The 26,683-nt window shown below is 37.6% G+C and overlaps 1 protein-coding gene across 2 annotated transcripts in view; it reads right to left on the bottom strand.

Annotated features, from left to right (window-relative positions):
- The window catches only part of SLC24A3 (solute carrier family 24 member 3), a 182,507-nt gene that overhangs the window by 23,954 nt on the left and 131,870 nt on the right, over nt 1-26,683 (bottom strand). The window contains exons 5-12 of one of the 2 annotated variants that reach the window (XM_039325992.1): nt 24,709-24,793; nt 22,628-22,731; nt 13,757-13,831; nt 9,453-9,478; nt 8,371-8,424; nt 6,792-6,937; nt 4,840-5,000; nt 3,995-4,274 (exon numbers count right to left, since the gene is read on the bottom strand). In XM_039325992.1, coding sequence (XP_039181926.1) covers nt 3,995-4,274; nt 4,840-5,000; nt 6,792-6,937; nt 8,371-8,424; nt 9,453-9,478; nt 13,757-13,831; nt 22,628-22,731; nt 24,709-24,793 — 931 coding nt within the window. The remainder of the gene's footprint in view (nt 1-3,994; nt 4,275-4,839; nt 5,001-6,791; nt 6,938-8,370; nt 8,425-9,452; nt 9,479-13,756; nt 13,832-22,627; nt 22,732-24,708; nt 24,794-26,683) is intronic. The other variant, XM_039325993.1, reaches the window with a different exon arrangement.

Here is a 26,683-nt window from a genome sequence, read left to right on the forward strand (position 1 = left end):
TGAGGGGAAGGAATCTAAGTGTGTATGAAAATACGGAATTTGAAACATATTTAGGGGGAAGTAGTACGAAACTGTAGTTTTATCCCTTTGCACACTGAGGTCTTTAATTTTTTTCATAATTTCAGTTCTAGGCCAGCAGGCATAGACCATGATGAACAAGACTGCCATAAGTGAGGAAAGAAGAAAATTTGCAGGATCCAATCTGGGTCGGTCACTGGGATCAGTGGTTTAATCTTCCGAGCTGTCAGACCCATGCTGGAGCCCATCCTCAGGGAACTTCTCTTGGCGGAGTCTGTGCTAGTGAGAAGTTTCCTGAGGATGGATACACTCTGCTAGAAAATCCCTGAGGATGGGGGCCCCGGTGCGAATCCGAAAGCTCAGAAGACTAAACCTCTGGCTCCCAGTGACTGACCCAGATTGCATCCTGCAACATTATCCTGGGACACGTCTATTTGCCTTTGTTTATAAACAAGAAATTTGGTTCTGCTGTGAAGAAATATTACTTTCTAGGAGTACATGACTTGTGCTGGAGATCCTCCTCCTCAACATTTGCTTGAATCAGTATTTTAACAAGCGTAGCCTCAAGCAGGCATCAGAGAGCAAGCATCTAAAAAAAGGAGAGCATTGGTAACTGAACATGGGTCTCAGAGTGTAATTCTCAAGAATTCAGATTGTATTAACTCTAATGAGGGGACGGCCTTGTACGTATACAAAATGATATATGAAGTACAAAAGAAGTGTACAATAATAAAATGAAAACAGCCCTGATAATTCCCCCTTTAAGCTTGTCTTGTCAGTTGAAGGGAGAGTGATTTTCACTAAACTAATAGCCAAACTGTAGTAGGGTGCATTTATCAAATGCTTTTTCACAAATGTCTAAGAATCAGCAGGACACCATGCTGAAAAGGCTAGAGGGTTTCAAACAAGCTCTTTTCATTCTGCAATTTCTAATCTCTATTGCTAATAATGAAGACAGTGGGAAGCTGTTCTCTCTCCTTTCAATTGTTAAAGATATAATTCCTTATGATTATAGTAATCTATCTACAAAAACTACCTGAGTGTCTCCTACTTCTCTAAATACTGCTGTTTCTTTTCTTTTTTTAGTGCAGGAAGGGAATCTGTCTTGTGCCTGATGATTTCTTTACCAGAGCAACAGATCAAGGAACTTATTTAAAGTGTGAGATAGAACTAGTGCAAAAGGCAGACTCTACACAAATCAACAACAGACTCTACACTAATCAACAAATCATCATGCAACAAGGAGCATGTCCCAAATTTTACAACCTAAACTGAGGGCTCCTACTGATAGTTTCAGTTCAAGTGCTGGTGCACCTTCCATTAATTTTCTATTTCAATGGAACAATTCTTGGTCCCACAGCACCTGACAATACTGCTGGCTGGCATACTAAATTCAGGGACCCTGATCAGATCATTTTTAGTACAATTTAAAATCCTTTTTTTTGGTAGGAAACATGGTCTTCCAACCTATAAAGTTAAAATTTCAGAGATTTGTTCATTTATTTTCTATAGCCACATACCTCAAACGGGATTCTAGGTGGCTTACAATTCTAAAATTATAAAACAATTAAACGCATTTAAACAACAAAAGCGTCCACAAAATAAATAAGTACAAACAGCAGCCATAATGATTAATCAGCAAATAGTAAAACCAAGTAATGGGGCCCTTAGACCAGAGTTCCCCAACCTTTCCAGCTTTGCAGACCTGTAGGGATGGGAGACGGGATGGTTCAGCACGAGTGGCCAGCAAGTGCACATGCATGGAGCTCCATTTGCACAAGCGGTGGGCTCGTGTGCATAGTGCACATGGTTGCTGGCCGCTTGTGTGCGCTCGCCCACCACTTCTATGGCCCAGTTCTGAAGGGCTCAAGGCCCAGTAGTGTGCCGCAGCCCAGAGGTTGGGGACCCCTGCTTTAGATGGTTGATCCCCTATTAGAAACTCTAGGTTGGAAAAGTGACCAAGCCCAATGAAGTATGAGCATGTTTATCGCTGCCAAATTTTCTTATCAAATAAATTTAAGTTTTGGAATGACAGATCATCTTTTCAACAACAATTTTACAATATTCACCACTTTTATTTTAAATAATTAAATAATCATTTTCTCTGTAGGCCACGGCTATTCAACCTTTTTACAAATTGTACCACTTTTAGGACATGACAATATTCGAGTACCACCGTGCTTAGCAAGGTGTCAAAAACGTGATGACTAAAAAAAAAAGGGGGGGATTTTGCATTTTACTGGTTAGATTCATTTGTCGTTATAGAAATGGATAGTTTATAACACTATGGAAAAGTAAAAAGTTGAGGTACAATGTTAATGCTTCCTGCTACTGCAACAGAGGAAGTCGGAAGTCAATGATTTTTCTTTTATTTTTCCCTTCTCCCCCTCACTTTTTCCCCTTTTTCCTCCCCACTGTGTCTTACTATTTGCTTTTGTATTTTTGTATTTTATTCTATAATCTAATAAAATGTTACAAACTGTAAAAAAAAAAAAAAGGAAAAAAGTACTGGTTTTAACTTCTTTGGTGGTGGTTCCTTTGCTGAATCACTTTCCCTTTATACTGACAAATGTATGATGAATTTCTCAATATTTATTAATATACACCACTACCTTGATGGTCAGGTGGCTGGTCGGCCCTGCTTCCTCTGTCTATCTCCTCTCTTTCTCCCCACCTTTTGTTCGCAAAAGCCCCCCCCCCCCATACACACACTTCCCCCAAAAGCCTTTCCTCTCTACCTCTCTCTCACACACACCTCCCCAAAAGCCTTTCTTCTACTGTATCTCTCTCCTCCTTTCTCTTCCGGGTGAGCTGGAAGTGCCAATCCTGGGGCCTTTGTCTTACCCCAGCAGCCCTGCAGCTCCTGAGGACTCTCTCATGGCAAGTCCTGCACTTTGCCAGTTTAGCTCCTTCCTTCCCCCGCTACACTTGTCTAGGCTGGACAGGGCCATGTACCACCTGCCAGGTGCCAATGTACCACCGCTGGTATGGGTACCACCGATTGAAAAGCCCTGCTCTAGGCCACAGCATCAATATTTCCCTTTGGAAGCTGGCTGTAGAGAATTCTTAAATATTCCTCAGTTAGGCAAAGAAACAGGAAGTATTTTGTGGATGTTTTCAGTGCAGAAATAACTTTCCAGAAGGTCAGAAGGCTTTTACTGTAGTCCCCTTTCAGATGTTGCTCTCTCCAACGTTAGTGATAGCACATGAGATGCCAGTAACATTACTCCCACATTACAAACTCTTTTGTAACCAACAGCATTCAAAAGGCAGGACTGCTCTAATTCCAAAGAATCCAACCAAGAAGAGCCAAAACAGAAATGTGTGCTAATTCATATTTTGCTTTCAGTGCTACAAATATTAATTGCTTAATAACTAAAGCAAAAAGGCAAACATTATTTGAAATTTCTTCAAGTGTCTATAGACCTGTAACATTATGCTTTGGAAGTGGAAAACATATAGTAAATACAATATAAAACAATATTAAAGGATATTGTAAGATTTCCCCCTAAAAGATGAGAAGGCAACTTGGTGCTACAAAAAATATTTAGAACCACAAGTTCTACAGTCCCATTCTGGCTGGGGTTGGTGGAAGCTGAAGTCTAAAACATCTGGGGAACATCAGGCTGCCAATCTGAACCCAAAAGGGAAAAATACTTTAAACTGTCAAATCCTACAAAGCCGTGAATATAGAAAAGAATCTCTGGCATTTATTATTCCCCTTTTTTCTACAAGGCATCAAAGAATACAATTATTTAAGGACAGTAAATTAATATGAATTAATTTTGTCTGTATGGGAAAAGACATGAAGAGGAAGGAAAATTTATAAAGGTACATTGCTTGTTGTACTCTCTTCGTTCTAATACCATTAAGTACAATAAAGTAAAGTAAATATGTCCAAATTAGATATTTCATCATTAAGGAATGAAAGATGAGGAATTGAAATGTTAAGGTAAGAAACACAGCAATTTCTTACATGGCAGATCAAAGGGAGTGTATGGACCTTGGTCATCATCATCATCATCATCATCATCATCTTCCTCCTCATCATTCTCATTGTTTTCATTGTCATCATTTTCATTCTCTGTTTCATTGCCACCCTCAGCAGCCTCCTCGTCTCTCCCAGTTCCATTTGTGCTTCCTTTAGCAGAGTTACTGAGCCCTGATCCATTCTCCATGGTATGTTTGAAAGGGACCTTGATGGCTATCTCTGCTTCTCCATTGCTGTACACTCGGCTGTTGATTAATCTTTGCCTCTGGAAGAAAACAAAAACAAAGTGAAATCTGCAGGCAATTTTAAAACATAAATAAACTGAATGAAAAGACAAAGAGTTATTTCTTCAAAAATATTTGGCTGATGCCAGTACAGGTAGTCATTGACTTACAACAGTTCATTTAGTGACTGTTCAAAGTTACAACGGCATTGAAAAAAAGTGACTTATGACCTTCTTTCCAGCTCCTCCATCACTTCCTTTGCCGTCATGTGCAGTCCCAGAAACAAAAGTTTGTGGGACTAAAAAAAAAAAAGTTCAATCAATCAAATCCAACTTATCGTGAAAAAAAAATCTCGTGAAGTTGGAATTGATTCATTGAACTTTTTTTTAAGTCCCATAAACTTCTTTTGTTTGTGGGACTGCTCGCGGCGGCAGAGGAAGTGACGGAGGACCACATCGGGGCTGGAAAGAAGGTGTCGCATGGGTCCGATCAGGGGCGGGTGGCATTTCTGCCACACGTCAACTGGTTCTCCGAACTCAAAAGAAATTAGCTACCAGTTCTACCGAACCAGCTGAATCCCACCACGAAATAAAACATAGTAAATACCTCATTGATCAACATGCGACTAGCCATGGAGAGCCGGGTTCTGGGAGGAAAGTGACTTGTGATCATAATCCGGAGTCCAGCCTCTGAGAAGGATAGCTGATGTGGATATGCAGACAGCAACTCATCCACCATGATTACAGAGGCTTTGCGATGGAAATTTCCTAAACAATAATTAACAGAATTGGAAGGAAAATGCCTTTTACACCATCAATTTTTCTTATCTGAAATTTCTATAATTTATGGTGTTTTTGACCTTAATTCCACTTAACATGTTAGTAACATCTCCCTAATTTTTAGAAACATACAATTAATTCTGAAAAATCTAGATGTATCGAGTCCATTCACAACTCTCTTTTGCCTCTATTATCATGTTTCTAACTCTTTATGTTGGCCAAGTATATTTTTGATAAACACTACAAAATTCTGGTTATTTAAATATAATTTATGACAGAAAAATAAATTGTAAATAACTTAAAAATGATGGTATATGGATATATATCACAGGTATATGGATGCTTAATTTTATAAATTACAGATTTGCACTGTTCCTAACTTGGTTACGGACTAGAACAATAATTCACTGTGCTCTAGACACATGACACTGTTGATCTACATCTTATGTCACATTATAAGCTAAAGATATTACAAATTGCAAAAGTTTTAATGTTATTCTTTGAGGCATTCAGGCTCCTAATGTAAACAGCAGCTTAGTTTCCAAAGTAGAACATAATAGTGCATTGTCCTCAAGCTATTTTTTCTTAACATCTTTTTAGCTGTACATGTAAACAAATGGAATGCTGTTGTGATTAACAGTACAATCCTATACAAGTCTATTAAGAAATAGTTTTTCTGTTTTTGATTTTATAGGTAGTCCTCAACTTACAACCACTTGTTTAGTGACCATTTGAAGTTATAACAGCACTGAAAAAATGACTTATTATTGTTTTTCACACTTATGACTGTTCCAGCATCTCCATGGTCATGTGATCAAAATTCAGCCACTTGGCCACTGGCATGTATTTATGCCAATTGCAGTGTCCCAGGGTCATGTGATCATGTTTTGTGACCTTCTGACAAGCAAAGTCAATGGGAAAGCCAGTCTCATTTAACAATTGTGTTATCAACTTAATAACTACAGTGATTCACTTAACAATTGTGGCAGTGAAGGTTGTCAAATGAAGCAAAGCTGACCTAACAACTGTCTTGCTTAGTAATGGAAACTTTTGGTTCAATTGTGGTCATAAATAGAGGACTACTTGTATTTACCTTAGTAAGCACTAGACAACCTGTGCCTCAGTTGATGGCCATTGCTGGGTCATCATTTCAGAGATATTACCTTATTTAAATAGAGAAGCAGAATGACCACGGGGTGGTTAAAAAGCAGTGGGAGTAAGAGTGACTCCCAACTTCCTGGTGGATTCCTCATTGATGTTTCTTGCAGGAAGCTGGCAAGAGCATCAAAAATCCTTCCTTCCTTCCTTCCTTCCTTCCTTCCTTCCTTCCTTCCTTCCTTCCTTCCTTCCTTCCTTCCTTCCTTCCTTCCTTCCCTATCGTTCTGTTATTTTTTTTTCTTCTTTTCTCCCCTTCCCTTCCATTTCCTTCCAGTAGGCAGTTAAGTGGCTGCTGCTGGGTGGGTGAGGGAGAAAGGGATTGTGTGAGTGGCTGGGAAACTCTCACAGAACATTGAAAATGAGGATCAGGTGACTGCAGCAGCAGATGGCAGGGCTGAAGCAGTCACAACTTTTTCAAATTTCATCCCCTTGGGAGTAATAGGACCTAGTATTCTGCAAATTGGTCCAGTTGAGGTCCCTTTGTTGACAATTTTTCCTATGATACACCCAACAGGAAATCCCATGAATGAGATTCAATTGGATTGAAAATAATGCCTAGATTGGCCCTGAGTTTCTAGCTAATGAAATATTAGAGTTCTCCAAGCAAGCAGATTGACTTACTGGAACAGTTACCTTTCTTTAGTAATACCACTGTAGCATCACAATTGCTGTTGTCATCCATCTCGGCATTATTTGCTAATCCATTCACCATATTTGTTACATTCTTTGTCCTCCGTTCAAACATATGCTGAAGACTGGCATTAAACCTACACAAAGAAGAAAGAATTGGGATTATTTTAGGCACTGTTAGATGCTATACAACTCCTGGTCTCATTTCAGATCCCTGATTGAATATGGTGGGAGAAACAGCAGAGCAGCTAATTTTGAATTATTGGTTGGATGACTAAAGGCCCAGACAACTTTCATTTGGATTCCTGCAACCTTTTATTTTACTACTAAAGAATGCTTCCTATTGGGGCATCTTCATGAGGCCCAGTATTTGATGTTTTGCCCAGTTACATGATAAAAGAAATCAGTTTGGCTCCAGAGGGCCCTATAACCTGTCCTTCATTTTAAGGAGCTTGTTTTGTGATATGAGGATGTCTCATGATGATGTTCCCCATATTTTCCCATGTCCTGCCAATCAAATCAAATTTTAACATAGTTCAAAAGTTACTGCTTTGTTCACTTTTATTCCCTATTGATATTAAGAGTCTGATTATACAGAATCTTGGCACTATCCTCTCCTAGTTTTGGCATGCTTTGTGATTGTCTTGGGAGTCAGAGTTCTACTCTTAAGATAGATAAATCCTGGTTATAAATTTACAGTTTATATTGAAAAAGAGCGAAGATATTTTTTGTAAAATAAAAATAATACATATGATGAAACCTGTATGAACAAGTTTTTATGACTTGTATTAATTAACATTCACTGATCTCAAAACAGTTAAGCCAAGTCAGACCTGCTTAATACTTGGACAGAAGGCTATGAATAAATGCAGGGCTATAAATTAGACTTGGCTGTAAAGGAGACAAAAGCAAATGACTTTTATATTGTTGCCAAGGTAACTTTGGGGACATGTCTAAGTAGTCATCAAGAGCAGAGCTCAGCTTGCAAAAATCTTAGCCTTTGCCTTACTTGATGTACACGGATGGAAAATAGAGCCCTATCCATTTACTTAATTATTTCCCATATTTCTATACTGTCCAGCTATATTTGTGTAGAGAGTTCTTTTCTTTCCTTCAATCATCTTCTGTTTGTTTATTCTACGAAACATTCTGTGTAACAACTTTTTTTCCCCTAGTTGTGGGCTAGTATTGAGACAGGCTGCAATATGGCTAGATTTGCCACATCTGGATTCCAGAAGGTCAGATGGCCACAAGGTTGGAACAAATAGATGCAGAAAATGCTCGATCTTTTCTGCTGCCTTGCAGGTGATTAGATTTTTCTTATATTTTACTAATATGAGAGTAGAATGAACAATAACAGAAAGCGGAGAAGCCAGAAAAAAAAATCTCCAAGGTGTCTCTGCTAATTAAAATGAGTAATATATAACTGTCAAAGTGTACAAAAATTGCACTGTATTGAGGAGAAGCTTTCAAGCAGATGGACAAGGACATGGTAGGAGCTGTAGGTAATCCAGATTTGTCTAAAATAATAACATGGAACAATAAACAGGCCAGAACATATTGTACTTACTTCATGATAAGAATGTATATGATGTACATCAGCACTAGGATTAAGGACTCCCACCTGCGATCAGCCAAGGAAATAAAAGGGAAACAATAAGCAGCACAGTTCCATGACTACGGTATGATTGCCTTTTCTTCTGAAATTCAGGCCAGCGTCACAGGGGATGGTGAATGATGACAAGTGTGGAGCACAGAGGGCAAGTTACCCTCTAATATTGCTTACACTGCAGTGTTTCTCAACCTTGACAATTTTAAGGCATGTGGACTTCAACTCCCAGAATTCCACAGCCAGCAATGCTGGCTGTGGAATTCTGGGAGTTGAAATCCACATGCCTTAAAATTGTCAAGGTTGAGAAACACTGGCTTACAGAGAGTGAGATGGCACCTGTTGGTGCCAGGAGAAATCTGGGGTATCAAAAATGAAGCTGGATGGACAGGGAGAAAGCAGAGCAAAATGTACAACTGAAAACAGCATGCTAATTCCTTTCAGCCCCTGACCTTGAGATATGACTCATTCTCTTGTGATCAATCAATCAGAATAGAGTTGGAAGGGACCTTGGTCTTAGAGGTCTTCTAGTCCAACCCCCTGCTCAAGCAGAAGACAATTTCAGACAAGTGGCTGTCCAGTCTCTTCTTAAAAAAAAAACTCCAGTGATTGTGAGAAGGATAAATCCTTAAACTGTTGGGCCAAACTATAAGTCTTAGTCTATGCATATTCCACACATTCAATTATTTGGAATGGAAGCATCATCCAACAAAAGAGTTAGCAATATATAATATAATACAACTGCATTTTTGACACAGTTCATCATAACCATTCAATAAAATCTGCAGTGTAATTATCAACCATTTCTTTAGAGATGTAAATTTGGCATTACATTTAAGTAATTGGTTGGGACAATTACTTTCATGCTGATGGCCAATCCAAAAGTCCTGGGAAAGTTTTTTCTTTTAATTTAAAAAAAAAATAGACAAATCATTTTATTATTTAGTTTTCCTACAGGATTGAAATTGGTCCCTGAACCCTCTTAGCACAACATTGGTTTTCCTAACTTTTCTTAATTGGCAAATGACAACCATACTACTTACCAAGCAACTTTTTCATCATAAATAAACTGAGGAAAAAATGGAAAAATAAATATTACTGTATAGGACTGCTAATAAAATATCTACTACTTTTTTTAAAAAAGAATCTCATATCTCAGTATTTTATGCTGGCTCTATAACTCAAATTATTCTGCACATTTCTCTCTCTCAAACTGTTTAAGCATCTGTAATGTAGAACTCCATACATTACATGTAATTTTTGTTTTAAATTAACATGCAAATTAGAGCAGAAAGCCAGAGTTTAAATAAATCACAATTATAAATACCATGTCAGAGTTTGAGTTTCCAATTTGACTATCCAACAGCAATTTTTCTAATTTTAAATAAAAATTATATATTAAATCATATTTCAACTCAACTCCCAGAGAAGCCAATAAGTGTAATATAAAGTTCTGTTAAATTGTTGTACATGCAACACATGTGATTCTCTACTTTGCTCTGTGAATTTCATGTGAAGAACTCAACTGGACATATAGCTAGTCATTTGGCATCTTTCTGAATAGTGCCACTGCTTTCATATACTGTAAATGCATAAAATTGAATAGTACATTATATATCCATCTTTCCCTTGATGTCGCTCTATACACACATCTATTCTGAATGTGGAAAAACTTTCTAAAATTCAAGCCTTCCCTCTCCATATTGAAATCACAATCCCTGATTCTAGCAGCTCCTTTGGCAATCAACATGCAGCTCTATTCTTCTTCTGGGATGTAAACCAGGAAGAAGCTTTCCTCTACGTGACCACCAGAGTGCACTGACATCCTATGCTTCTACTTGACTTCTGTGCTTTTTCTTTCAGATGTGCCTACAATAATACTAGCGAATTAAGGTACCTGGAGTATTTAGTAGTAGTATTTGCATGGTTACACGTCTAGCTTTCTACTTCCTTTATAGTGTCGTGGTTAAAAATATACAACTGGTTATCTGTTTGTTCTTAGTTATCACTGTAACTACAGGCCTCATTATGAAGTAACTTACAGGCCGGGAAACATATTCATGCAATAATAAAATATCATAGCAGAGGAGGACAGCAAAAATGCATTTCTGATTTCACAACCTTCCTTTTTTGCCATCTGGATTTTGGCTAAAGATTCCTAGAATATTATATGACAATGGAAAAAAAAAAGGAAAAGCTTCTGTACAGTCCTTAACCAGAGAGATCGCTGGTAATGTGGTGCTCCTAACTAGAGAATGAACTAATGTCCAGATCACCATTGTGCCAGGTGGCTGCAATGGTTTCTTCTGTCACTTTCACTCCCCAGGTGCCATGCACGCTTTCAAGATACTGCTTTGACTTTGCTTGAGCAGACCCTAATTCTGGTACAGAATTATTCTGCATGAGCCCGAAGAAGGCACAACTGCTTAAATTGTCAAGGGATTAAAGTGAATGTGTCTGTTAAAGCAGCCTCCTTTTTTTCCCCCCACCAAGCTTGGCAAGAGGCTGAAAAAGAGCGGGAAAGGTACTGTTTTAATGAACTGTGGGGCAGTATTATGCTTATGTGAGGTTTCCAAGCACTTCTTCCAAATTACTTCAGAATTGTGCACAGCTCTACTTTCCCTATCAAAGTTTCCATTTGAGATACGGAATAAAGAAAATAAAGCAAAGAGAAAGTATCAAGGAGACAGCAGCAAACATCTTAAGGAAAGAGAATAAAATAATCACACTGAGTGGTGAAAGATACCACCTACTGTACTTGAAGTATTAGGCTCACTGTCATGACTCATACAATTTATTCTTTATTTAATTTTCTATCAAAATAAAAAAATAACTATCAGCATCATACAGAGTATTAGCTCTTTCAAAATACAATCAGTCACTCTCTCTCACCATACAAATAACAGCTATATAAATATTCAATATAAGTAGTATTGAACCTGCATATTGATCTTCCATGTCAATTGGATGGGAATTGCAGTCACTAAGCAATGCAGTCAACAAAGTGCAACTGCTTTGTGCCGGCAATCCAGACAGTCCCAATTGTCATCATTACCTTAATGTCCCAGTTGTTAGGCATAGCAACTTTCTGCCCGCTTTCCACAATCAAGGAAGTTCTAATCTCCAGGCCCCACAGGATGGGGAGGGAGCAAAGGGGTGCATGGGAGGGTCAGAGAGGATGTGTGAGAGCCTCAGAATCTCTTGAATTTTTAGTCCCAGAGTCAAGAAGCTTCTGAAACTTCTCCACTCTGGGACTGAAAAATCTAAAAATTCTGCTTGGATTTTGGCAGAAGTTGCATCTTCAGCCAGCCTTTAGACCCTGGGAGCTGGCTGAAAACCAGAATTCCAATGTCTGAGCTCCTCAAGGAATGAGAGTAAGTAACGATCCCTATATTTAATACACAACCAATGTTCTAATACATTATGTGCCAGATGAACTTTTTCACCTGCCCCACAAAGTCTTCCACGGGGTTCCTTGGAATCTCAAGATATTATTAAGAAAATCCCAGGTCAGATAATAAATGATACAGAATCATGCAATATAAACTACCGTAATCTTTTTTTACTTTCTTACAATATTCTATGAGAGGAATTTGACTTTCAGGCAGTTGCCTATTTGACTTTCAAACAATAGACCATTGATAGGTTCTCAATCCAGCTGAAATCATGAGAATATGTCAGTTGCACCAGGTAGTGCCACTTACTGTGGTAACAATATGTTGAATTTGTTTACATAAAAAACGCATGTAATGGAAGACAATAACTTATGGATTGCCACAGGATTAGCATTGCTACCAGACGTGCCTTGCAAAAATCATGATTGCCACTAAATAGCAACAAAGAGACAGATTGACATCTTGTTTTTTGCCACTAACTATCATTAATCCAGGTTTTGGCAGCCCAGAATTGTAGCCCTACATGAAAGTAAACCAGTACATCAATGTTCTTAGGCTACCATTTTAGAGCCATTGTTATAGACCAGTGATGGCGAACCTTTTAGAGACTGAGTGCCCAAACTGCAACCCAAAACCCACTTATGTATCGTCGGGTACCGGGTGGGCGTGGCCCATTGGGTGGGTGTGGCCCATTAGATGGGTGGACTGTGGTGATAACGGCAGACTGGGTGGGACTAAAAAGTTCAATCAATCAATTCCAACTTTGCAAAAAAAAAATTTCCTGCGAGAAGTTGAAATTGATTGATTGATTGAACCTTCTTTTTTTTTTTTGCACATGGCGGCAGAGGCTTAAAGCGAAAAGGTTTTTTAAAATCCAGCTGAAGGCCTAGGACTGGGGCGACGGTGCGTGTGCCCATAGAGAGGGCTCTGCGTGCCCCCTGTGGAACATGTGCCATAGGTTCGCCACCACAGTTATAGAACATACTGATTACTAAGGTCATGCACAAGTATGATTTCTGTCTTCAAAAATTCAAGCAGATACCTTGAGACATATAGTACATCTGAAAAGATATCTCAATCTTGGCCTTTCAGACCTCCAGAAAACTGAGTTAATCCAAAGGGTCTTTTGGTATCACCCAATGTGATTATTTTCATGACATTTATGATTTTAGTTCCTATTGTGGACATTTTATTTAAATGCTTGTGTTGCTTGTCATTACTGCAAACTGCTGAAGGACTGGCAATTGCAGCTGTCATAAATAGGATAAATAAATAAAATATGGCAAGAAATAAACATCCAAAGATGGAAAGGAAGGGATAACAACTATCCTTTTGGAAATAACATAAAATAACATCTTGGCAGTTCATAAAACAAATTTTATGTCAACGTTCAGTTATTAAGACATATTTTCCGAATGATAACACATGTTTTAAGAATTCAGAATGTATAGTATTTGCTTTAAATACTAAAATTTGGTATGCTCAATACAGCTGTGGCCTCATATGAAGCCTCATATTCTGACGTTTTGAAACAAGCTTTTTCAGATCACAATGGACAAAATATAAAAAAAATCACTAAAGGATAAAGTCTGAAATTGTTAAGAAGTGTGACTTGTGTTCAGTTAAATGGAATGTCCAGAATAGCAAAACAATCAATATATACTGGTAAAAACATCTGTCATTACTAAAATCTTTACAAAATAGGAAGATCAACACTCTTTTGTTTGTTAAGGGTGGTCAGAGACTGAATTTACATCACATTCTTATTCCAGGCCAAATTAACAATGCTTTATTCAATTGTGGATTTGTACAATATATCTAATCATAAATTAGCTATGCAAACTGGGTATATATACAAATGGAAACCAAAATTTGGTTGGCTAGGTCAGTATGACATGCACATGTACATAGCCAAAACCCTTTATTTAGGAGAATAACCACTCAGTACGTACCAAAATAAGTGCAGCAACTGAGCAGGTATAATATCCTGAATCTCTCAAGAGGCTCCAAGAAGACAATGCAACTATCTGAGAAAACAAGCAAAAAGAAAAGGAATTGGTGAGCATAGTTTGCATCAAAAACAAATAGCAAGAAAGGGTTTTAGAATAATTTGAAACGTTGAGGTGCTGTTTCCCATATACAATTATTTGCTATGAGAAATCTGAAAATGTTGCAGTTTTGAAACTCAAGGTTACTTCCAAAAAAGATACCTAGTTCCACACAATGAGAGATTAGGTCTCTGTCTGATTTGTGATTGAGCTTGAATTCATAGTGAATCAGGGCAATTTAGGCCAGATTTTTGCTTTTCAGAAGCAGGATTTTGCCCTGCTCTGTCCTGTTCAAGGCCTTCCCCAATGCTCTGCACCCCAAGTTTCAATTCCAGAACATTGCTTCACTGCAAATGATAGCTCTGCAACATACTTCTCTCTCTCTCTCACTCACTCACTCACTCACTCACTCACTCACTCACTCGCTCGCTCGCTCGCTCGCTCACTCTCTTAAACACACACACACACACACACACACACACACACACACGTCAGGAATTGACATTGGTTGTATAAAATATTGATGGAAAGGATACTAGTTTCCTTAAATGACAGCCCTCGCAGAAATTTAAAGTAACCCTTTTGATCAGACCAGTGGTTCCCAACCTTTTCTATACCCCGCACCCTTAGAACGCTTCTGATATATTCTCGCACCCCTTACAAAAGTTCAAAATAATGGCAACGAATTATGCATATATGCTATACTTTTGAAAACCCAAGTTTTCGCACCCCCTGGAATATCGTCTCGCACCCCTGGTTGGGAACCCCTGGATTAGACAATGAGTGAGCCTTTGGGATGGGTAGGCAATGGGTTTGGGGGCACTGGCAAGACAGCACAGCAATGAGCTAGAGAAACTGGGGAGAAGCAGATCTCAGTACATTATATTTGCAGAATTTGGCAATTCTGGTTCTTTTGCATTCAGACAAATGTAAACCTGCAGAGTGAAATGTTTATGACAGGTCTTGCTGACTCAGGCTAGTTTGTCAGTTTGACTTGGGAGATACCAGAATGACTGTTGTGTAAAAGAGGGGCCAGGAGAGCAACAAGATGAGCAACAGAGAAATGTTACCCCCTCCTTCCCTATGCAAATAGGTTAGAGTAGACCCACCACAGTTATTCATTGGGGCTATTTTCTCTAGTTTGGGGGCTTGAACAATGGCTTAGCTTTCAGGAGGGCAACACGAGGCTCTGAAAGGGATGGGTTTTTCTGAGAATCCTCACAGCAAGAAGAGCATTCTTTTTTTCCTGAAACCATGTTCCAGAAGTGGGAACAAGTCAGGGCAGACTATCCCAAACAAAGTATGTGTCAAACTATTTATGAATCTGATCTTGGAAGTGGGCCAAGAGATCACTTATGAATGAACATTTATGGGGTGGGGGTGGGGAGGGAATCAGAAAGAGATTTATGACCATTAGTAACGGATTTATTATTGCTGCTGGCAACTTGGTTAATAACATTTTATTTTAGTGAAAACTGAAAATTGACCCCTGTAGACTGCTGTGCTTTTGCTTCTTTAATGCTTGAAAAGAGGAACACTTTTTCTCTAAGAAAATAAGCTACGTATGTTTAAGCATTGAGATGACAAAATCAGATGGCATCTGAGAAAAATTCCATTTTTGAATGCTGGTTGATATAGATTCACACAAGTTCAAAAAACACAGTATATAAATGAACAATGTGCCTCCAATTCACTCCATGTCATGCCAGAGGGACTTGGAGTCCTAGTGGACGATCACTTGACTATGAGACAGCAATGTGCAGCAGCAGCCAAAAAAGCTAATACAATCCTGGGTTGCATAAACAGAGGCATAGAATGATTAAAGGCCTGGAGACTAAAACGTATGAAAAACGGCTGCAGGACTTGGGTTGGGCTAGTCTAAAGAAAAGAAGAAATAGGGGTGATATGATAGTAATATTCCAGTATTTGAGAGGTTGCCACAAAGAAGAGGGGGTCGAATTATTCTCCAAAGCATCAGAGGGCAGGACAAGAAACAATGGTTGGAAACTGATCAAAGAGAGAAGTAACCTGGAATTAAGGAGAACGTTCCTAACAGTGAGGACAATTAACCAGTGGAACAGCTTGCCTCCAGAAATCGTGGATGCTCCATTACTGGAGATTTTTAAGAAGAGACTAGACATTCACCTGTCTGAGACGGTATAGGTTCTCCTGCTTGAGTGGGGGGCTGGACTAGAAAACCTCCAAGTTCCCTTCCAGATCTATTCTATTCTATTCTATTCTATTCTATTCTTAATAAATGTTTTGATTCTTCATAAAAGGAAGATTTCTGAAATGTGAACACTGCTGACTTGCAGTCTGAGGGGATTTGATTCATTATTGCCCCATTGCTGTCTCATTTTGCCATTGCATTAAGGTGAGGCTTGAGTTATTATTGTCATCAAATTCCAATCCATTTTGTCGGCTGCAATACTAGGATGTTTCAAGTCAGTTTGGTGGTAATACATTTCACACTATCTGTAGAATTCTGATTCCATACAATAAGATACTCTTTTAAGTTTATTTAGTGGCATGAATCAAAACTATATTATTTATTATTTAAAATAACCCTGCATTATTTGCAACATGTAGTGCATTTAGTACTTCATATGCTGCAAACTTTTTCAGGGAGTATTTTGTATCAAAACAATCACACCCAAAATCATTTTACAGGGCAGCAAGTTCATGTAAACAATCATGATAAAAGAGATCAAAGACTGACTCCATTTGAATTATTTGTAGTTAGTAAAATGCAGAACTGGGGAACAGAAGCAGCATTTGAATTATAGCTGCTCAAAGAATAGCTGGCACAAATTAACTGGGCAGAACCCCCACCCCACCATCTAGGATATATCCTAAGTAATTAGCCACCCAACTGTGCATCTAGTCATCTATAGGATTTCTTTCTTATATGATAGTTTAGCTTGATAAAGTTTACATGACCACAATCTGCAGATCAAAATCAGTGAGGAGATTCTGTTGTGCAAACCTGCTGTAGTTTTTTTTAAACAAATTTTTATTAATTTTCCAGTTTTACATTTGAGTATTTGGAAAGCAATGTGGTGATTGGGTTAGTCAATAGTTCAATAACAAAATCTTTAATACATATCTCAGGTTACATCATCAAAAATTCCTTCTCTATTTCCCTTAACATTTGCTATATCATATTTAAGCTAGTAAATTTCTAATTATATCAAATTAAGTTGAAACATTTATCAATGTGTTTTTGCTTATACATATCCATATTCTGGTTTTAAGTTTTACCTAATTTTAATATTTAATTGCAATATTCCAATTTAACCTTTAATATCCATAGTATTTAATTTTCGGGTAGCCCAAATTTCCTTTATTTCACTACACAAAAGTTATACTATCTAAAATACACATATTACTTACTTAAATATATTCTTATTTTATTTCATAAACATTTTCTGTTTCTCATCCTAATACATCACCACACAAATCCATCATCTGCATTATCTGGGTTAAACAATAATTCAAAGCTATAGTCTAACTCCTCAATATTAAGCCAATTAATCTCTTGTTTTTTATTATTTTCCAACAATACTTAAATCTAATAATCAAATTCCCCTTCATCTCAAAATCTCCCTTTAGCCCATTAGTTGAAACTTTAGGATCCTCTCTAATAAATCTAAAACCCCCATTTTTAAAATCTAACTCTAGCTTTCTTTTTATGCCAACCAGGCTTCCATACCAATGCTTTTAGATCATCAGATAGATCTCCCTTCATTCTTGTGCATGTTACTTGAATTAAAGGAGACCATCTAATTGTTAATTTTTTAGAAAAACTGGCCCATTATAATCATTAAGTTGTTGCCCTGGTGGCGCAGATGTCCATATTTGCTCTAGTATAATTGTCTTCAATTTGGCCACCTAATGAGAAGGAAGGACTCACTGGAGAAGGGCCTAATGCTGGGAAAGATTGAGGGCAATAGAAGAATGGGACGACAGAGAATGAGATGGCTGGATGGAGTCACTGAAGCAGACCTGGAGGAACGTTGTCCATGGGGTCGCGATGGGTCGGACACAACTTCACAATTAACAACAACAATTGTCTTCAATTCGATCTGGTCTTCTTCTTCCTCAGGTTTCTTCTGGTTTAAGCAGAAAGTCATGTCCAATTTTATAGTTGTTGTTTGATTGTCTAAGTTTTCAGTAAGCTGTACTTGTTGATCTTTAATGCCCTCCGTCTTGCTATTACTTTCTTCCGCTTCTGTTGTTTTTTGAGTTATAGGTTCTTTAGTTACAATCAGAGTTTGATTGTCTAAATTTTCAGTACCTTGTACTTGTTGATCTTTGAAGTCCTCTGTCTTGGTGTTAATTTCTTCCACTTCTGTTGTTTTTTGGATTGTAAATTCTTTAGTTGCAGTCAGGGTTTTGCTTCATAGATTTAAGCTGGTGCCTTTGTCTTTCAGTCTAGATTTAATTATCTCAGTAGCTTCAAGATTTTTTTCAAGTATAAGTTTATAATTAGCCGAGATTTGTTGCTGGTCCTCCTCCATTTCTGACATGGTTATAGATGGTCCTTTAGTGAAGGCTATTTATTAAAAAAAAAGTCAGTAAGTGTTCACCTCCACAGTTCCTAAAAACCAACTTCACCGCCCAGCTGTTCTCTCAGCTTTTAATTTCTTTTAGATAATACCAAGGACAGATCTGAGCTATGAGTAGGTCTCTTTGTCAAGAATATTCACTTGCTGTACCAAGCTTCGCCAAAAGTCTTTTCAAATCCCAGGCTAGGTTTTTATCTAATTTAAGTTCTTTTTCATCTTTTTTACGAGTAGATAAAATAGCAAGTCCCTGTGAGAGTAGGAACTTTTTGGGTCCTCAAATATCAAGAAGATGTAAATCCAATTATTTAGTTGTTCTTTTCGAGGCTTTATTTCCCCTAGGTAGTCAGACACTGCCATTTTAGATGATGGGAGGAAGACATTCCTTTCCCTCTCTCCTCACAGGGGGAAGAAATTTCAAGAAGCTTTTTACAGGAAAATACTTGGGGTACATAGAAGGTAAGATGTCACCCAATTTGCGGTGCTTTCAAGGTGCTTGTTAGCAATTTTGGTCTTGGCTGGTAGCAGCATTAGTGATGGGCCATCTTGATGGCTGATCTTTTCCCCGTCAGTTCGAAAAGCTGTCCTCTTCACACTCGTCGCCCCTCCAGGGTGACTTCCGACCCTTTTCAGGGTCCCCTGGCAGGAGAAAACTGGACAGCGGAGAGAGCGATCACCCCGCACATCTGCTAAAGCCGCAATCGCAAACCAGAAGTCCAAACCTGCTGTAGTTTACGGTTGTGGATTCTTCACTGTCTATTTCTATGTTTCTGAATAGTACATTTCTTTTACATAAAATTACTACTTCATTTGTAAGAGCTGGAATGGCTTGGTGCTTTGCAAGTGTTAGTACTCGTTGGTGCTAACAATACTTTATGGATATAACAGATAAAATTGCTATTGGGAATAATGTGAAGGCTCTTCTTTGAGCCTAACCACAGCACAAACATGCCTTGATAACCATTTTTGAATACCATGTCATTCTCTCATGCTTAGCTCATAACTGAGGCAACTCACATGGTGTTTAACTACTTTGGTTTCAACACAGTATTTTTGCCATGAGTATAATATGGCATGCTTTCCTGATAATTTGACTGCTGATCTGTTCAGGGGATGCTGTGGGATGGTAGCTGTCCAATTTCTACTGGCCCCTTTTATTCTGTCATTTTAACACTGTCATTCCTTTGCAGCCAATAACAGAGCCTGCTTGCTGCCTATTTCCACTTCATTACAAAAGCCCCTCCTTACTTTCTACCTGTCAGCAGGCTATTTTTGAACAAAGGTATAGTGCATTCAATCTTTGTTCTGAAGTAGTCCAACTGACAGCAGCAGCACTGCAGAGCTCTCTTCCCCTTTAGCCTTGTACCTCCTCTGTGTTGATTATCTGTCAGCTGGGCATGAGCAGATCTTAACTACCTTCTGTTTCACCTTTAGAAAGATATAGGCTACCCATATACTCCAAAGGTTCAGGGGTGTCCACAGAATAGGTCAAAAAGTAAAGATGGCGACCGTAATCATCTGATACAAAGGCTTTTGGGATATGAAAGCACTGAGACGAAATGAGGTTTCCAGTTGCTAAAATGAAATATATGGAAAGTTCCAGATGGATTATTCATTCCAAAGTATTTGTTTACAGGGCTCAGGTGACTGCCATTACTTCCGGAACCAAGCAGAAGATGCTAAAAGTTAGGACTTGTTTAAAAAGTGCTTTAATCTTAAGTCAGGTATGAAGTTGGTACATGATTATTGCAAAATTGCTTGTGTAATGGCTGTGATGATGCAAAAGGCAGTGCATTTCATAAAAGATCTTTCTTGAATGGTCTGACTGGAATCATTTTAGTTTCAAATGCCATTTACATTACCATACAATGCCATTTATAATAGCTTCCTTTATTATCCTGGTTATATAATTCTGCTACTCTCTGCATGAACACCAAGGGCTTTATGGCTTTATCAGCAGCCAAAGGGAAAACCATGTGTGAAAAGAGATATAAAATGTAAAGAAAAATCCACTGAGCCATTCGCTTATAATAGACCAGTGTTTCTCAACCTTGACAATTTTAAGGCATGTGGACTTTAACTCCCAGAATTCCACAGCCAGCAATGCTGGCTGTGGAATTCTGGGAGTTGAAGTCCACATGTCTTAAAATTGTCAAGGTTGAGAAACACTGTAATAGACCTCAGTTTCTCCTGTTTCAGAATTTAACTGAAGAAACCACACATCTACCCATCCCCATGCTTCATTTAGGCTGCTATTCCTTTTTATTTTTTTAAAATACTACATATGTTTTTTCCATAACACTTACATTATTTTACCAGAGTTGGTGCTATCAGAGAACTAACCCATCAACTTTTGCTATATATTTGCTGCACTAGCTTTTTTTTTTTTTAATAGCAGATTGACTCTAAAGAAGGTATATTACAATCAGACTTCTACCAACTACATCTAGGATAAATTCTTAAATTTATTTCTTCCTTTTGCTTTCCGGGAAGAAAGAAAAGCCTTCCGTATTAATGCGGTTCGTGTACATGAGGAAACAACAGATGTTGTCTATCTAGGGTTTAAGTGCGATTTTATTGTATTAAGAATTCCCGTAGGCCTATAATGTATCATAATAGAATAAAATTCTAGATCAATTTATTTCTTCACCTAGAATAGATTTTTTTTTAAAAGAAATCCTTGCTGATTTTGAGGGGTTACTCATCTAGTCTGAACAAATATTCCGGTGCTACATTTTGTTAGGACGAATGGAACAGCTATACAAATAGAAAAATAGAATATTAATACCTTTTCTCCTGAATTTAATTCCCTTCTCTGTACTAATCATTAACTAGACAGATAGTAATAGCCACTAAATATGGCATAATGCTTCATGCTTCACTAATCTCCTGACCAAATTACTATAATGCATTATATATAGGTCTAGTTTCAAAAATCAATTGAAAATATGATTGTCAGAATCTTAGCTTCTGGAGTCAGATAGTATTAGCTTCCAACCACAATTCAAGAAACTGGAAATTATCCCTAATGTGCTAAATAGCTTGGTATTCAAATATTTTAAAAAGCATCTTTCACTATGGCGAAGAGCCACGACTATTTTGGACTATAAGATAGAGGCCATGAATATATATATTATTTATTTATTAAGTTGTTTATATGGCCCATCATCTTGCTACTGCCATGGTGACTGGCTGACGGTGCATTAAAATTCCCAAACAGTAAAATCTCAAATAAGTAAAAAAAAAAAAAAATTAAAACAAGGGTCAGTATACCATGTATCGGAAGTTCTAACAGTTTCTTCCATCTGGCAAATTGATCGTAAAAAAAAAAAAAAGCAGGAGTCTATTTAACATCCTGCCCTGAGGGAAAACCAAGGTCTTTAGCATCTTATAGAAGGTCAACAGAAGTTGGGGACCTTTAGATTTCTTTTAGCATGACTCTTTCTGTAGCTGGCTTCAAGAGTCATCTTGCAAAAGAGTCCAGGGTCTGGCATTTCTTTAGGTGATGCTTTAAAAGTTCTTATTACATTGATTCATTAAAAAAATTTCTAGTGATTTCTTATTGTACTTAAAAGAAACTTGCTACTCCATTTCTATAGGTATCTACTTGAAAAGAAGTTGAATGGAATTCAGTAAGATTTTTGTTTTAGGCTAAATCTTGTAGCATTTTCACTATCCCAAAATCAATTTTATGGAAATTCTCTTCATACTCTCTCAATTAATTATTTTGGCAATGCATAAGAAAAAAAAGTTCTTTACTTATATTAGCATATATTGATCCAAAAGTAAGCCAACTTGTGGATGAACAAAAGGTTATCCATCCTCTTACAGATAACTTCCTTCTGGTAACTATATGGATATATTCATATAGTTTTCAGGCAGCAATGTGGAAGTGGTTTGCCACCTTCAAAAATGCCTTTAGCAATAGTGAATAGTATTGTTCCAGGTATGTGTGGTATTTTAAGTTTCACTTTCAAATAATTGGGAAAATCATATCCTTACTACAGTATGCAGGAAACCCAGGAATCTATTTCTATGAATAATACCTATATTGTATGGGAATCATTTTGCACCTTTCTAAAGTGAGGTTTAGATAGTGGTTCTGGCAAGAGAGAGATCAGGGACAAGTGATTTTTGGATACATAGTTCTCATTCTGTACAGGTTAAAAGAAGTTTTAGAAATGTTTTTGAATTCCATGAATTACCTTACCTGTCCTGCAAATAGGCCACAAACCCCAATTATGCACAGGATGTTGAATACTGCAGAGCCAACAATGGTTCCAACACCTACATCTCCTTTTGTGATAAACACACCTGGGGATAGGGGATAATTTCAATGTGTTATCAAAAGGCAGACAAGATTTCTATGCAGAGTTGAACTGCAAAAAAATTGCATATTTAAACTTTGATTAAAGCAGATATGCGGAATTACAAGTGCAGCCAGATGTGATTTTTGCATGATAAAATAAAGTGGATTACAACAATATTTATGCAAAGATTTCTCAACATTTATTCAAAACATATAGACCCCTAACCAACATGTGTCTCAAAGTGAGATGATGGAATAGGCTGCCATCTGCATTTTTTAACCAGACAGAGGTGGCAAAGTTAGGGGGAATAAGTCCTGCTCCCAGCCATTCTTGCAAATAAGCTCTTAAAATGTGACTTTCCCTATTTCCAGTCTATAGATAGTCCTCAATTTATGACTGCAATTGGGGCTGGAATTGTTGCAATTGTAAAGTAAGTCATCACATGATTGGACCTGATTTTACAATAATTATTACAGCAGATGTTAAGTGAATCAGGCAATTGTTAAGTCAATTCGCTTCGCCAATTGATGTTGCTTGTCAGAAACTAGCTGGGAAGGTCACAAATTGCAGTTACGTGACTACAGGAAGCTGCAACTGTTCATAAATGTGAGCACCCAAATTGTGATTTCGTGACCATGGGGGTTTGGTATGATGGCTGTAACTTTGAGGATAGATCATATATCACTTTTTCCCCAGGCTGTTGTAACTTTGAACTGTCATGAAACAAAAAGACTATTTGTATCACATTTTCCTCTTGAATAGAGTAATATGTAAAAAGCTTCTCAGATTTGAGTGGTACTGGAAATATATTCCGGAAAAGCTGCATACGTGATTGCTTAAAGGCATAAATGCAATTATTCTGTTTTTTCCATATAATGCATGATACAACGATGGGAGATGTAAAGTCTCACATTTTTTAAACTGCACTTTTGACTGACGTGAGCTAGAAGTTTTGGTATAGACCTAAGAATGCCGAACAGGTTGTTCTAACTGCATATTTCACTACAGCAACGACCCCTGCCAAAGTACGCTGCTCCTTGCATGGCGGGAGATCTGGCAAGGAGTCCTGTGCAAACATTCCACAAAGGCGTCTGACAGCCCTGCCTGCTGCTCTGGCTTCTCTCTCTTGGTGACCACACAGAAGATGCTCCAGTCAAATCTACCGTGAGAAAGACTAGAAGTTCCCCTCACCTGATCCATCCTTTCCGAAATCAGATGCTGGAATGGGAGAGTCCTCTCTTTCAGAACAGTGCTGAACACTGGTGGACAGTACAATATTTTCTCTGTATTTTTGCTTAGTAGCAGTCAAACAATCTGGCCTTCCCATCTGTTGTTACCTATTCAGATGACTCCTATTAAAAATGCTTACGCTATTCTCATTCAACTGCCATTTCAATGCAGTTTATTTACCTCCAATAAAATAAAATAAAATAAAGCAGCATTCTCTTACTTGTTTCAGGCAAAGGTGCTTCTCAGAAATGCCAGGAACGTAATAAATGCAAGGCATGTGCTCTGTTAGTTACTACTTCACCACTTTCATGAGCTGGCTTCTCCCCACATTTCAAACACCACGTATCAAAGTAATTACCAGTTGAGTAATAAACTGTTCTTCCCATCCTTTTTAACGTAACCTTACAGCACAATTAGCACTTGAAAGCACAGGAGTATGTCTTAATTAATGCCCCTCTGTCTACACATTTTTGGTGGTTGTTCCGAATATAATATTTTCCCAATTAACAGACGTCTGCTGACAATCATACATCCATTTTCACAGAGTCTGAATGTTGGCATCATGCAAGATCCCACTTCATTACATAGGACAATCATTCTGTCACTTTTTCTGCCACAAAGGTTTGCTATTCCATCAGCATTAGCTAGTTTCAAAGACACACACACACTTTAGCAAAGCAGGAACACAGCCACAAATAGTCATTCTTATTTTTACAACTGTTATTGGTCAGAAGTTACTGGTTTTAGTTACCTATCACAGATGTAAACAGCTCTGGAGCAGAACTGCCAGCTGCCATGAATGTTGCCCCTGCCACATCTTCACTGAGATGCAAGCGCTGTGGAGGGAGTGGGAAAAAAAAATCATTGATTGACTGATATGACTTTAAAACCACTTTTAATGTTTCTCAAGGCATAATAAAGGAGATTAAAAATCTAAAAACACATTTAAAGTGTAATTAAAACACCTCAATAAAGGTAAGCAACTGTCATATCAATCAAATATTAGATGAGAAGCAAAAGGCATCTCATACCTATCTGACAAAGGATGCATTGCATGGCTTGTCAAGGGCGGAGTTCCAGAATTGGTTGAGTCATTTTCTTCATTCAGACATTTTTCCAGTAACATCAACTTCAGAGACCTAGACTGATGACTGAGTACACATTTTACCCTAGGCTAGGCTGTATTACTGATTGAGAAGTGGGAAGTTTGGTTTGGTTATCATTCATCTGTTTCCTAAATATTTTTGCTCTGTCCTACTGAATGGCACTTCCTACCAACTTCAGTTTGGTTGTTTTAGACTAGTAAAGTCATCTTGAGCAGTTTTTAGATTTGAAATGAAACAAATACAGAAAGCTTTATAATCAGAAGGTTTGTACAAATGCCCAGTATTGTATTTACTTTATAAATGTGCAATGTTCCTTAAACAATGTTCCTGCATATACACTCTGGATGAGTCTGTATTTTTTAAAGCAGTAATCAACAACCTACAGTTATGAGTCCTGCCAACCACTTCTTTAAAAAGAAAAATCTTGGGAGCTCCTGACTGTGTCATCAAAATCTGATGGCAAAATATTTTTGAAAATATGGTATGAGAGTGGGGTTGATATTAGGCTAGATATTAGCTAATAAAATAAAAGGGTTATGTAGCTTTGGAATGAGTTTACTATATTGGAATTATGTTTGACCTCAAAAAAGGTACAGAAAGATACAATTATATTCATATAAGTATAATAAGAGAAATGAAAATTTCCTCAACAGGACTTTTTAAATTTAAACAATCCAATTCAGATCAAGGCAAACAAACATATCACACAGTTAAAACTTTGCAGCAGAATTACACTGTTGGATATAGCTCATATTTTTTTATAAACACTTTCTAATGTCAAGCCTTATAGAAAATCACAACCCTTGTATAATTTAAGTGTTTAAAAAGCTAATTCCCTTGGAAAGAGCATGGAGAAAAGAAGACAGGGAACTGCTAGTATTTTAAGAGTAGTACACACATTTAATGGCATAACTATGTTTAGAAGACTGTGTACAGTACCCCTTTAGTAATTTTCCATTTAAAATACATGTCAATTTGGAAAAAAAATATCCAAATGGGACAAATAAAGCAATATGGAAATTAGAAAAAAAGTGTATTTTTCATTTAGAAAACTTAGAGTAGGGAAATGTGCATTTCACGCGCTTATGGATTATTCTTTTTCCATGTTCACTGGAAATCTGTAATGCTTCAGAATCAATTATTCTGAAAAGTTCTCTTGCAACATGCAAAAATGCCAAGGTAACACCTGTTGGTCACTTATTAAACCAGCTGTGTCTTTTTCCATATCAGTCATGTGCTTCTGGCAACAGATATGGGTGTTTTAATGAATTACTGGCTGGTGCTGCATTCATTCTTCAGGTGCCACAAAGCAACTTGCAGAATTGAATCTGAAGCATGGCACAGCCTTTAAGTTAAATATGCTAGAGGACATTTACAAGGAACTAGACATACCGTACTCAGAATGGAGAAAGTTTTTTCCATGTGTATTAGCCTTAACCTCCATGTTCAGAGAACATAAAATACAACCAGTAACATTTCTTGGGAAGCACTAATAATCAAGGCTACTCTCCTTATGTTTCTCACTGATAAAAGAAATAAGAGTAGGAAATGGTACAAATATACAGATATTCAGGAAACCTCTGCCATAGATATGAAAAATGTAAAATGAGAGATTAAATA

Source organism: Crotalus tigris, unplaced genomic scaffold, assembly GCF_016545835.1.
Source record: "Crotalus tigris isolate CLP2741 ecotype Arizona unplaced genomic scaffold, ASM1654583v1 scf7180000024339.11422700, whole genome shotgun sequence".
NCBI classification, from domain to species: Eukaryota; Metazoa; Chordata; class Lepidosauria; order Squamata; family Viperidae; genus Crotalus; species Crotalus tigris.